Source organism: Coptis chinensis, chromosome 2 (genome assembly GCF_015680905.1).
Source record: "Coptis chinensis isolate HL-2020 chromosome 2, ASM1568090v1, whole genome shotgun sequence".
Classification (NCBI taxonomy): Eukaryota; Viridiplantae; Streptophyta; class Magnoliopsida; order Ranunculales; family Ranunculaceae; genus Coptis; species Coptis chinensis.
Genome location: NC_141457.1, coordinates 114,326,961 through 114,340,210, shown reverse-complemented (window position 1 = coordinate 114,340,210; position 13,250 = coordinate 114,326,961). Strand labels below are relative to the sequence as shown.

The 13,250-nt window shown below is 36.1% G+C and overlaps 2 protein-coding genes across 4 annotated transcripts; one reads left to right on the top strand and one right to left on the bottom strand.

Annotated features, from left to right (window-relative positions):
* Window positions 1–1,544: 1,544 nt before the first annotated feature.
* On the bottom strand, window positions 1,545–5,795 carry LOC147520999 (GTP-binding protein At3g49725, chloroplastic-like). Of its 3 annotated transcripts, none has more exons than XM_086592531.1 (13): window positions 5,321–5,795; window positions 5,168–5,241; window positions 5,037–5,099; window positions 4,868–4,957; window positions 4,661–4,773; window positions 4,399–4,467; window positions 3,763–3,907; window positions 3,596–3,651; window positions 3,455–3,505; window positions 3,270–3,324; window positions 3,062–3,118; window positions 2,592–2,711; window positions 1,545–2,322 (listed from the first exon to the last, which is right to left on the bottom strand). In XM_086592531.1, the coding sequence occupies exons 1-13, from the start codon at window positions 5,712–5,714 to the stop codon at window positions 1,798–1,800; spliced, it is 1,812 nt and encodes a 603-aa protein (XP_086448657.1). In that variant the 5' UTR covers window positions 5,715–5,795; the 3' UTR covers window positions 1,545–1,797. The 3 variants fall into 3 exon arrangements, with proteins under 3 accessions (XP_086448657.1, XP_086448659.1, XP_086448658.1); XM_086592533.1 differs by having other exon boundaries at window positions 1,545–2,383; window positions 5,177–5,241; XM_086592532.1 differs by having other exon boundaries at window positions 5,177–5,241; window positions 5,321–5,794.
* Window positions 5,796–7,729: 1,934 nt separating this feature from the next.
* Window positions 7,730–12,180, top strand: LOC147520998 (DUF21 domain-containing protein At2g14520-like). Its single transcript, XM_086592537.1, has 11 exons — window positions 7,730–8,302; window positions 8,383–8,459; window positions 8,533–8,616; window positions 8,945–9,058; window positions 9,188–9,274; window positions 9,558–9,697; window positions 9,823–9,910; window positions 10,238–10,311; window positions 11,166–11,293; window positions 11,469–11,728; window positions 11,828–12,180. Exons 1-11 carry the CDS (start codon window positions 8,125–8,127, stop codon window positions 11,870–11,872), a joined length of 1,275 nt encoding a protein of 424 aa, XP_086448663.1. The 5' UTR covers window positions 7,730–8,124; the 3' UTR covers window positions 11,873–12,180.
* The last annotated feature ends 1,070 nt before the right edge of the window (window positions 12,181–13,250 follow it).

Sequence of the window (13,250 nt, the reverse complement as noted above, 5' to 3'; positions counted from 1 at the left end):
TCATTATAATACGTGTTTCTCGTTCTCTCATCTTCATATTTACTGAATTAATGTATTAACATGAAAAAAAAAAAAAAAAACTTGTTGAATAAACGTGTTAAAAGATCTGAGTTGTTTACTCAATTAATACATTTCAAAATGACTGTTAAGTGAATGTATTGACTGGATAAAAAATAGTTATCCTAAAAAAGAACCCGATTATATATTTTAAATTATGATTTACTAATGAATTTTGCCGATTCTGAAAAAAATTCGATTTTATGAATTTTTCAAATTTGGAAAAGAAATTGCCATCCGAAAAATAATTGAATCGGATTTGGAAAAGATATTACCATTCGAAAAAATTTGTTTTCGAAAGCCCTTAATCCGATCTGAAGTCACCTATAAATTGTTGTATAAAAAATGTTGTATATGGATCTCTATATATATATATATATATATATATATATATATATATATATATATATATATATATATATATTGCAGCCTAGTTTAACATTATTTTTGGGCGCATATTAAAAGATAATAAGATCAACTTAGCAACCGATAAAAAATTTCAACATCGTTCTTCTAAGACAACTAGACAGAATAGTTACCAAAAAAAACTAGACAGAGTACAAGTTAAATATTAAAAAGTGTTGTTAAACCGAAATAGTGTAGGGTAGCTAAAATGCTGTAGAGCATGGACATGGAATTATGGAAAGAAGCTTGGTAGTTAAGTAGCTATGAAGTATGAACTATCAAGTGCAGGAAATCGTTACTACTTCATTTGCTTGAAGTGTCAGTGTCGGTGTCAGATTGAATATTAAAAATGAAAGGCGTGGAGCATAAGCACGCTAATAAACAATGGACCATGGTGAGGAGATGGCTCTTCATATTTCTTTTAAGTATTTTTTTTTTTCGATATTCTTCATATTTCTTTTAAGGACAAGTTGTGTGACAGCAAGCACTGCAAGTCACGATCAATGCCTCAAAACCCTTTCCTTTCACTATCCTTTTATAAGGTCCTTGTCTACCGACATGGATGATCCATTTTTATTTTTATTTTTTCCGTAAACATTCCCAAATGTACATTTTTATTCTTTGACTGGGAGGACTCCACGCTTAACGCGGTTGGGCTCATAGCCTAGCGTCCTAGCCCATAGAACCCAAACATCTAGCGCCATCACTATCTATTCATTCTATTGGCAGCAGATAACATGGATATATTTGGCATTGCACACTCTCAATAAAGTCAGATTTTACATTCCCAATTTGGACTGCAGTAATCTTGTTTCACAGACCTGCTCATTTTCCTTTTACTTCAAACGCGAGTCAAAGTTACCACAGAAATCATGAGAACATAATGACAACTGTGCTCGAGTAGGAGTATATAATGAGGTCGATGCTCTACTAAATCGGTCAATCAGAAAACAGTACTGATTGGAAAAACACATTTACGCCTGAACCGGCAAGCTGAACTGGGGAGTCAATTACAATTCTCTTTTCACTAAACCTATTTGAATGTCCATATCTCAGATATTTGTACCACACGCCTAAGACTCTGCAGCCAACATTAAAACTTATCCATAAAGAATTCTTTAACTCTACAGGCATTCAACTACATTATACTGTATAAGGCTCAGTTTTCAAGATATACAGTTCCTTTGGGTGTGAAATAAGGCTATGAAAATCATCTTTAAAAAGACCAACTGCAACAGTAAAATCAAAGCGATGCCTGGGAAACTACAATTAAACTCATCCTGGATAGTTACAAGAATTTCTGAAGTATATACTGCAGACATGGCAGCTTACCTATTATTGCCCAACTGCCGTGTCAACATCAGCATTACGTGGCGGCCTCCACTTACGGTTGAACTTATCAAAGCTCCTTGTTCCCGCTACATTTTGTTTATCCAGCTTCTCATCAATGAGGTTTAGCACCTCTTGCAATCCGATCCCCATAATAGCAGAGGTTTCCAGCGGTTTAACATCTTGACAAAGTAAATCAGCATCCAACACATTATCATCGGAGAACTCGCCTTGTGTGTTATTATCAGTCTTCAAGCCCTCAGAGGAATCATTCTCTTGATCATCCACAGCCTTCCAGTCTTCCAAGGAATCTTGTTGGTCATCTACAGCCTTCCAGTCATCCAAGGAATCATTTTCTCGTTCATCCACATTCTCTGGACACTCTCCTGGTGTCAGTTCACACACCGAGTTATCCTCATCAACAATCTCTTCAGACAATGTACCTGATTCTGTACCATTATCTGCTTCGGTGAGACCATACTCTTCAGCATCACTCAGAGAGTCATCAGCACATTCTCCTCGAAGATCTATCTGAGTAAATTTGAGACTTCAGTTAATACTTAATACTTCATCTGATGCAGCATCTGTCTGACTGAATCAGAAGTATATTAAGTTACCAACTTGTAAAATAAAAAAGGTTGAATGAAAAGCCCAAGAATGAACAAGAGGTCAAGAGACTACCAAAAAATGTTGAAAATAATAAATATCAATAATAACGTTAGGAGAAAAAGAAAAACAAAAAAGGCAAAAGAATAAACATCCAAATAAAAACCTGAAAAAAGAAAAGTAACGAATAGTACTTTATTCCACACTTCAATCATATTCTGAAGCTTCTCCTTTGGGACCCCAATCTGTTGTAGTACTTCTAGTACACTTGACCTTTGCTCTTCTAGATCAACTGCACTTGAGTCTATTACATGCTGCAACGAATTTAACAAAGTATTTAGGTAAAACTTATATGTGTCTGTTTGTTTGGGTGACCGGGAGAATAGGATACTTTGGACTGTGTAGCATCTATGGATGAAACTTCTTAGAGAGACAGTTTACATTCTTTCGGGTTAAAAAAGTCATCGAAATTATACCACTCTTTCAAGCATTCTTCTAATATTAGGACTTACTGAAGTTCAGGAGATCAAAAGTCTAATCAGAAACTCAAAAAGAAGTACTAACTTATATATGAACAGTTACTATAGTCCATTGAAACTAAAATAAACTCTTAGATGAACAGTTACTTTACTATAAGATTAGAGACGCAACAAATTCTTCATACCACAAGAAGATCAGCTTCTACCACTTCTTCGAGAGTTGCATGAAATGCTTCCACTAACTACAGGAAAAAAGAAAAGAAAACCTTGAGATGTCAGTCAGCAAATAAATTGTACAAAAAGTAAAAAAAAAATAAACACAAACACAAACAACCAAGAGGAAAACTTTTAATCCATGGAAAATTTAGAGTTTTATGCATCTCTTCCTCATACCTGCACGGGCAAATCGGAGATAAACCCCACAGTATCACTAAGAAGCACTTTCCTCCTATATTCATACAAACAGTACAAACAAATCAAACTCACTATTTGAAAGACGTGCTCCAAAGAAGCTCTGCTTCCTTCAAATTTCAAAAGGTTGGATATATAAAGTACTCAATGTTCTCATTAATAATTACCCAGATGGAAGCATAACACTTCTCACTCGAGGATCCACTGTGGCAAATAATCTGCAAATTGGTTGTACAAGCAAACATGCAACATCAGTAATATTTAACGTAATTGGCCCTACACTTGAAACGGGATCTGTGGGTAATTACCGATCATCACTGTACAGATCACTCTCTGAAAGTGCGTTAACTAAAGTTGATTTTCCCTGTTACAGAACACATAGGTCGATAGAGATTTGTTAATGAGCCAATGGAACCAGATTCTCTGAATTTTTATTTAAGTCAATAATAGAACGACCAAATTTAGAATGACATACCGCATTTGTATACCCAACAATGGCAACAGTAGATAGGCCTTGACCTTCTGAGCCACCACGCCTCCTGCGGGAAGCACGTTGCAGAGCCCTAGTTCGACGAACCTCTTCAATTTGGGATAGCAAATAATGTCTCCTTTCCAGAATTCTGAAATCCAATGTGAATAACGGTGCATTTTGAGTATTTGTTCAGATTCATTGATCACAATCCTTTTTGGTAGGATGTAGAAGTAATATTCCCATGAAACATTGGTGAAATCAGACCATTTAGACCAGATAATTATAATCTTTAATTGTTGAGCAATTAGGAGTCACTTTTCCTTATTCCCAGGATCAACCAACACATAGTATAATAGACAGAGCCATTGACTTTGCCCTTTGGAGGCCACGTCATTTGAGATTTTATATATCATATGGGCTTCATTGTTGGGTGGTATGTAGTGAGAACTGTGAGATGCTGTGTTGCATTGTAGTTAACCTTTATCTCGTGTCTGTTTATTTTTTATTGTTGTACTGTTACATTTGTACTAAAGTATACTTAATCCAGTAACTATTTCTTCCATTTACATAAGCTTATAATCAAAGAGTAACAAGTGGAGTTTATAGGATTAATTGCTCAAATAAAAGTATGTTGCACACCTTCGTCGTTGAAGCTGGAGTTCAGTTTCTCCAGCACCACTGATAAAACCACGGCCTCCACTTCCTCTCCTGCAATGATAATCATTTACATAAGAAACTGTTCAGAGAATCATTACAATATGAAATAAGATCAGAAAATGTGAAGCGTACTCAGATCAATGAATTGTACAAAAAACGATCAGCTTGACATGTAAAGAGTATTAAAGTACTTCTTTCTATGATCACACTATTGCACTCAAACTTATAATGGTTTTAAACTCACCCTCGGGCACTAACAACTTCATTTTCTCCAGAAGCTCCAAAAGTAAATTTTCCTTCAAGGCTACGCAAACGGATAAGTCTAGTCCTCCTGTACATTAGCGCGGCTAACTCTGACTAGCAAAATTGAAAAGAAAATATAAGAAACAAATAACAGTAGAGACTAAACTTAAAAACTGACAAATTTCCCTAAGAAAACTAGTAAAATTACCTGTAACTTTGCTTCTCTAGTTTGAGCATGAGCATGAAATATCTCTATTATAAGTCCTACCCGGTCTAAAATAGGTTTCCCCCACTCACGCTGCAATTACAATTCTGAAAGTATCAATACCATAGCATCTATATAGGCAAAATTTTACTATAAACAAAATAGAACTTGCCTCTAGATTACGTTGCTGGACCCCTGAAAGAATGGCGTTTACAAAGACAGCATCAAACTCATCCTGCTAAAACTAAATGGTCCTTGTTAAACTCACCCAAGTCGTGAACTAAAGATGAATCAAAATGAAACCCGAGTTACCTTTGTCTCCTCAGCATCTATATGACATTTAATTGTTTTCACAGTCCCACTTCCAAAGAATGTGCCTAGAACAAACATTAAACAGACATTATATATATTAAAAAAATTAACTTTATTTACTTAAAAGTAAATTATGAGAAGAACCTGAATTAATTGATCGAGCAACTGGATTTTGAACAACAACATGAGCCGGCCTTTCCTTTTCACTAATATCTCCAACAAAGAATCCATCTCGCTGCTCTTCGAGAGAGTTGGCGAGGTTTAAAGCTTCAGAAAGCTTAGCTTTTAAAGCGACATCTGAACGAAGGCGAGGTTGAACTACAAATAGTTTGGGAGGTTTTTCTGGGTCTTTGTTGTAGATAAAATTTGGGTTGGATATTTCATCTGTTTTCTGTTTCAATGAGTGAGATGAAAAAGAGTGGGTTCCTGGAAGTTGTGGGAGTTGATTAATGATGGAGATTCGATTTAAGGAAGTGACAAGTGCACGTGGGATGGAATTCAGTGGTGTTCGTAACTGGGAGATGCTTCTCAACAACATTCTACAAAATTCTTTGCTTCTACGTTCGTCTTCAATGTTTTATTGTTAACTGTGTTCAGGACTTCAAAGACTGAAGGGCCTTAAGGGCCTATTTTAGGAATAAGCCCATAATTATAACGATTAAGAATATTCAGATATGGGGTTCTTAATCGATTTCACACGCTAATAACGCTCGTTCAGAGATGAAGAGGCGTTATTAGGGATTAAAAATCGAGTTTAACTCTTTTAATGGAGATATGATTCGCTGAAACGGATTTTCTATTTTTGAAATCAAAGTCTATTTTCTTTTATTTTCATCATTTTGCTTACATAAATTCACTTTGACAAATTCACATGATCATATTAGTTTTGTTTATAAATAACTTTTGCAATTTAATTGAAATGTGAACGAAATTACAAACCTGAATTACCATCGCAAGCAAAGAATCCATCTTGCTGCACACATCAAGTCATCGAGGGAGTTGGCAAGGTTCAAAGCTTCATAAAGCTCGGCTTTCAAAGTGCGGAATGGAGACGAGGCTGAACACAAAGAGCGTTGGAGGTTTTTATGGGTATTTTGTTGTAAATGAATTCACTTGTATACTTCATCAGTTTTCTGCTTTAGCTGCTGGAAAGTAAGTAATGAGTCGAGCTCGAGCACCTAAACTCACTTTCTTGACCTATTTCTCACCAAGTCACAAGTCTTGTTGATCCTATTTCTCATCTGTTGAGTGTTGTCTTTATGTTCTCAACTTTGGCACACAAAACATCGAGTCTTTAGTTGTAACTTGTAAGTGGTGTGCTATGTGGGACAACAATATAAGTGGCATGCAGTGTTCTCTCACGCTCATGAGTTGATGTTGTGGTGTTTGGGTTGTAGCATTTTAGCGTCGTAGAAGGCTAGAGTGGGATACTAACATAATGTTCAAATTAGCATGCAATGCTTATGTGGTTCATGCGCCAACTGAGATGGTGTGGGAGTGTTTAAACCGTTGGAGATCAATTTCAATGTTCTCATGTGGCGTTTATCTATCTAACAAAACAAAACTGTGTGGAACCCAAAGGGTTCCATCCGGCGGTTACAAATCTTTCTCAAAAATTATGATATGGCAGATCCAATATATTCCAGGCTATAAATTGTTTACTCTCATTGTGTGATCCACTCAATCACACTTCATAATAAACTCAATTGTAGTGGGTCAGTGTTTTCTTATTCAACAATAGTTACTGGACTATGGGTTGGGTTTTTAAGTCACAACAAACAATGGACCAATTGCGGCACCTACTAGGTTTTTGGTGTATGGTTAGGGATGTCCAAACGGGTACCCGACCCAGTTCGAACCTGATTTTTCGGGTTTTGAACGGGTATCGGGTTATCCAAATTCGGACTAGTTTTTAGCGGGTCGAGTTCGGAGTCGGGTATTTTTGTTGAGAAGTGTGACCAAACCCTATATTTTGGATACCCATCGAGTTCGGGTTTCGGGTACGATAAAGCCCGGTAAAATTAAATAAATAAATAAGACAATAAGAAATTTTATTTGAAATATATATTTACATTTTATTCTTTCTTTGACTATCCATATCCCTATGTATAGTGGTATTATGTCGCGTTTACGGTAGCACCGAAAACGTGTACAAGTGTCTCGGGGTAGCGCATACCCTAGTATTTTATGATATGGCGCGAGCATATGACGACGTGACACATTCACACATCCATTGCTTATTTATTTTATTTTTTTTCGATAATCACATCCATTGCTTATGTGTGTGTTCTTAAACACATCCAACTAATAGCTCCTTTATACGGGGCCACCACAGAAGGACAAAGAGCTATGGTCACTTGGTAGGTGGGCACATGGTAGGCCGTTCAAAGACCAAAGTCATTGATTCTGTTGTAGCAGTCGACTTAATGATAAGTACTATAACCAACGAGACCGGTTCCTCTATAACCGGTTATAGAGATTGATTTTTGTACTACACACACATTTTGTATCTCGACGCACACATACATATTTTGAAACACACACACATTTTAGATTCGGATCAACGGCGAGATAACACGGTTACAAAGATGATCTCTATACCCGGTTGTAGAGATCTCGACTCCACAACCAAAGTACTTTATTTGAACCCACACATGACACATACCACTTTGCAAGTGACCGTCGAGTGCCCGTTAATATTACCGTCTAATTCGCTTGCCCCCAAACAATGTCTCACTCTGTTTCTCTCTCCAATCTTTTTAGCATACATAATCTCCGTTACAACATTCGTGTCACCTTTATAACCAGTCGGCCTTCGATCACGCAATTGTTTCTATCTCTCTTTATCCATTTCCCCACATATATATAATAATAATAATAATAACAGAAAATTCCCACGCATAAAAACCGACATCATTCTGAAGTTGTTCAAGTTGATTCTGAAGTGAATGACGATTGAGCATCGATGTTGCGAGACGGGATTTTTCATATACATAGTAGTGATCGTTTTTCTGGTGTTGTTCGCGGGTATGATGTCCGGACTCACTTTAGGCCTCATGTCGTTGAGTATAGTTGATCTTGAAGTCCTTGCCAAATCGGGCACTCCCAAGGACCGGAAACACGCTGGTTCGTACTATCGATCTCAATTTAATACTCGTTACTTCTAACTATCTCACCTAATTAATGGGTGGCCTTTTTCCTTTCAGAGAAAATATTGCCGGTGGTCAGACAGCAGCATTTATTGCTATGCACTTTACTTATCTACAATGCTGCAGCCATGGAGGTCAATTTATTTTAAATAATGTTTTCAATTTGTTAATTGGTATCTGAAATCATTGCTATTTTTGTTTCTTCAGGCCCTCCCCATTTTTCTTGATGGTCTCATTACGGCTTGGGGTGCAATACTGATTTCAGTCACCTTGATACTCTTGTTTGGTGAGGTGAGCTAGAAATAAATATATATACTGATAAGAAGTAGCACCCATTTATGTATTAACAATTCAACGTGTTATTTGGAAGATCTTATTGAGTTCATGCTGATTGATGGACTGAAAGATCTATTATGTAACTTTTTATTTTCCTCTTCTTAAGTACCACCCACCTTGGGAGACATACAGTTTACGATCTGGAGGTTACAAACTATTGTTATACTCGATAGAACAAGATTTTCTGTATTAATTGAGTTATGTATTTATTGATTTTTAAATTTTGCCATGAGCCCATGATTGAATTGCTTAGTTGACTTCAATGGACTGTCTGCACTCGTAGATCATACCACAATCAGTTTGTTCCCGACACGGTTTGGCAATTGGTGCGGCAGTGGCTCCACTTGTACGTGTACTTGTTTGGATCTGCTTTCCTGTTGCATATCCTATAAGCAAGGTGAATTGTTTATGTTTCTTATTCTCTCTAATTCTTCTATTCTTTACCCAAAAATTCTGTGCATTATACACTGTTTTCTCTCTCAGAACATTGTGGTCGTGAACATCAATTTTTTATGTTATATTTCAGCTATTAGACTTTACATTGGGAGACAGGCATGTAGCTCTTTTCCGTAGAGCTGAATTGAAAACACTTGTGGATTTTCATGGAAATGAGGTGAGTGTGCTGTTTTAATCATTTTAATTTTTCACGACCAGTCTGCCAGAGTTTATCTTGTGAATCCTTAAGAGCACCATTGTTCTGGTTAGTGATGCAGAATAGGAAATTTACGACTTTGTAATATTCTTGTTTTTTGATACGTGCTATTTTTTGTTGTTTAACTGGTCATGAAAACTCTTACTTAGCTGTCTTTATCTCTTACATTATAGTTTTTACCACACTCATTAGCCATTTTCCTTTTGTACAATATACTGATATTCATCCTTGGTCTTGTAAACAGGCTGGAAAAGGCGGAGAACTGACTCATGATGAAACAACTATCATTGCAGGAGCACTTGAGCTCTCAGAAAAAACAGCTGGTGATGCCATGACTCCTATTTCTGATACTTTTGCAATTGATATCAATGCCAAACTTGACAGGTATGTAAAATGTTTAAAGGGTAAACCAACTATTTATATGCTCGTTTCTTGTTATAATTAAGAATAGTGTATTAGTATCTGTTTTCATCCTGTCTTTATGCAAATAATAGTTTTGAATCATCCAGGGATTTGATGAAGCTGATTTTGGAGAAAGGGCATAGCAGAGTTCCTGTTTACTATGAGCAACCTACAAACATAATTGGGCTTGTTCTTGTAAGTTACATTCTTATCATAATTGCTATTGATGTGAAATGAGTCGTTCTTTATTTTTGTTTAGAATATGTGGACCTCTTGAAGTGGTTAATCATATGCCAAATTGGGAGGGGCTTATAATTTTACCAATAGGAAGAAAAGGGTTTGAGTTAAACATATATTTACTGACATCCGCTTAAGTCGATATCTTTTTTATTTTGGAAGGTATACAAAATAGAAAAATTCGGAATTAAGATTGGTCCATTACAACTTTAGAGTTTAAGTAGGCAAAATGACTTGTTTAAATTAGTATGCCATGCTCTCAACTAATTTGTCTTTGAATTGTAGGTGAAGAATTTATTAACAATTCATCCTGCAGATGAGATACCTGTCAAGAATGTCACCGTTCGCAGGATTCCAAGGTAATTATATCTGTAGGGTAATCCACTTACAACTTTGTGATCGACTCAGAGATGATTTGAAAAGATAAACAGCCTCTAGTCAAACACTTTAACTGTTTAATATACTATTATTAAACACTTTAACAGGACCTTCTTTGTACTCTATATAAGTATAATAAGTTAACAACCAGTCATTATCAAAAGCACATTAAAGGTTTTCCTGGCACTAAAAAAGTACAAGAACACTTGCAAAGACTATGTTGATTTGTTCATTTAGGCAACGCGCAGCCTTAAAGGGCTCCACTGCAGGAATTGCATTTTTTCCCCCACCATGGGACTCGTCTTGAATTGCTTCTGAACCTGTTATTGCTGCTTCAGTTGGGTCTGTTGGACGTCAACTGTAAACCTTTTCCATCCTGACTTTATAATTAGTAATTTATGTAGTCACAGTAATATAAGAACTAAATAAAAGGTAGTGTCCCATGCCTTCTAAAGCTAAGATATTTAAGCAAACTAATTGCGTAACACTAATATAGTGATATAGACACCCCAAACCATTTTATTCATAATCTCAAACTGGTAGCATTAGGTATTACTACTGTCTGTTTGGTCTTACATTTGTCCTGAGGATATTCACTCCATTGTGTACCGCAGTGAAATGGAATCTCTTATTTTTGCCTCAATTACAGACTCAGTCTGAACTCTGAATTGGCATTAAGTTCCATTTTGTGACGACAATGACCAAAGGAGATTAAGATTTATTACCCAGTTGAAACAATGGTATTTGATTTTGGAATAGTGGAATGATTATACATTTATTTGTGCTTACGTTTTTCAATAACATTTCAACTGATCTGTCTATATGTATGTGCCAGAGTTCCAGAGAACGCGCCCTTGTATGAAATCTTGAACGAGTTCCAGAAAGGTCACAGTCACATGGCTGTGGTCATAAGGCGTCATGACATGACATTGGAGCAACCATCCAGCAAGCTCGGAGGTGCTGGTAAGTGCTGACTTTGATACTTAGTAATTTTATTGGTTTTCCTTCAGTTTCCGTCTATTTTGTCATTTGTGGTATTTATATGGTAAGTTGTGGTTTTATGTTCGTATCTGTAGCAAAAGCATAAATTACGTATTTGTTTCCCTCTTCTGACTTTTATTGGGTCGTTCTGCAAAAGACGTGAAGGTGGACATTGATAGTGAAAAGCTGCCAAGAGATAAAAGCATAAAGATGAGACCACTCCAGAAGTGGAAAAGTTTTCCCAACAACGGTATCAATTCTCAAAGGAGCACATCATGGACGAGGAGCAAAAAGTGGGCTAGAGACGTTGATGCAGATGTCCTGCAAATGGATGAGAGCCCACTGCAAAAGCTCGATGAGGAAGAGGAAGCTGTTGGCATCATAACTATGGAAGATGTTATTGAAGAGCTATTACAGGTGCAGCACGTATTTTATTACCTACTACCATTTTCTTTCAAATTTTTCTCAATAGTTTCCATTCGTGATTGTAACTCTGGATATTAAATTTTCGTGTAGGAGGAGATCTTTGATGAGACGGATCATCACGATGAGAATTCCTAGCAAATATTATTCTGGCGCTGTGTGTACTAATTATTAGCAATGAACATTAAGAATCTACTTTTTGAGTAGTTTGTATGCACAGAACTGGAACAGTTGGAGGAGAAGTAGGATAAGTAACTAGGCTTTGTAATTGATTATGTATGACAGTCAGGTGAAAAAACAGACAATTTGCATTTGACTAGGAAAAGCAAAGGACTGAATGATAAATGTGATAAATAGAAGTGGAACACTACTACACTACCAACCTGAGATGGAGGTATTTTTTGTTTTTTATTTCTCGCTAATCAACCTGAGATGGAGTTACTGGATGCTTGTAAGTTGCAATTGATTATTATGTATTAATCCGGTAATTCAGAGAGAGATTGTATGGGGTGAATAAGCATGTGAATATATTAGCAACGGAGAACCTCTTGGGCCAAATGTAGGTTGGTTACGGTCATATCCTCTTCTCCAATCTCCCACACTCACACTGCCAAAACCCATATCTCCGCCCCAGCCCCAGCCCCAGTTATTCTAGTAAGTTTGACGTTCTGTATAAAAGTCGCCGTGTATAGTATGTGTGTGTTAGATGCACGTGGCGAGTGTGTGACACTGACGAGCGACTCCTTGCAAACATGAAACATCAATTAACGGACTGTCCATTTTAGTATTTCAAAACTAGATTTGGGACCCGGCATACACCGGAGATCTATTAAATATTTTGTCCTGAAAAGGCTTTTACAAAATGTCTCACACAAATTTTCGAATCAAAATACATTTTTATTGAAAATAAACCGAAATACGTTAATGAGCAGAGATTATAACATCTTCACTTTGTGGTTTAGGATATTAATCCGTAATTTTCAAATAGAATTATCTTAAACTCAATCTAGTTTGTATAATAGTTTTTTTAGATTTATGGTGATTTAACAGCAAATTTTTGAATTAGAATATATTTTTATTGAAAATAAACCGAAATACGTTAATGAGCAGCGATTATGGTGTACAAGTACTTGAAAACTAAGGGATCAAATTGAGATCGCCTCTTCACTTTGTGGTTTAAGATATTAATCTGTAATTTTCAAATGAAATTATCTTAAACTCGATCTAGCTTGTATAATAGTTTTATTAAATTTATGGTGATTTAACGGTAAATCATCACCGCGTAGCTTACGTACTAATGTGTACAAATCACTAACCACATATTGATTGTTTCCATATCCTTAAAGAATACACTACTCCCACTTGAAAAGATTTATCATATGAATGTGTCTTACGAACGGGTGTCGTTATATTAAATTATTCTAAAAAAATATTAGCAACTATGCATAGCTATGAGATATGAAAATTATATTAATTATTCATTTAAATTTCTTGCACCACTCTCTATAAAAAGGAA

Excerpts from the sequence above, each read along its gene's own strand:
- LOC147520999 (XM_086592531.1), bottom strand. The coding sequence starts at position 5,714 with ATGTTGTTGAGAAGCATCTCCCAGTTACGAACACCACTGAATTCCATC. Across the intron at positions 5,242-5,320 it reads TGCTCGATCAATTAATTCAG|GCACATTCTTTGGAAGTGGG; the intron begins GTTCTTCTCATA and ends TGTTTGTTCTAG. Across the intron at positions 4,958-5,036 it reads TCCAGCAACGTAATCTAGAG|CGTGAGTGGGGGAAACCTAT; the intron begins GCAAGTTCTATT and ends TTGTAATTGCAG.
- LOC147520998 (XM_086592537.1), top strand. The coding sequence starts at position 8,125 with ATGACGATTGAGCATCGATGTTGCGAGACGGGATTTTTCATATACATA. Across the intron at positions 8,460-8,532 it reads ACAATGCTGCAGCCATGGAG|GCCCTCCCCATTTTTCTTGA; the intron begins GTCAATTTATTT and ends TTGTTTCTTCAG. Across the intron at positions 9,911-10,237 it reads ACATAATTGGGCTTGTTCTT|GTGAAGAATTTATTAACAAT; the intron begins GTAAGTTACATT and ends TTTGAATTGTAG.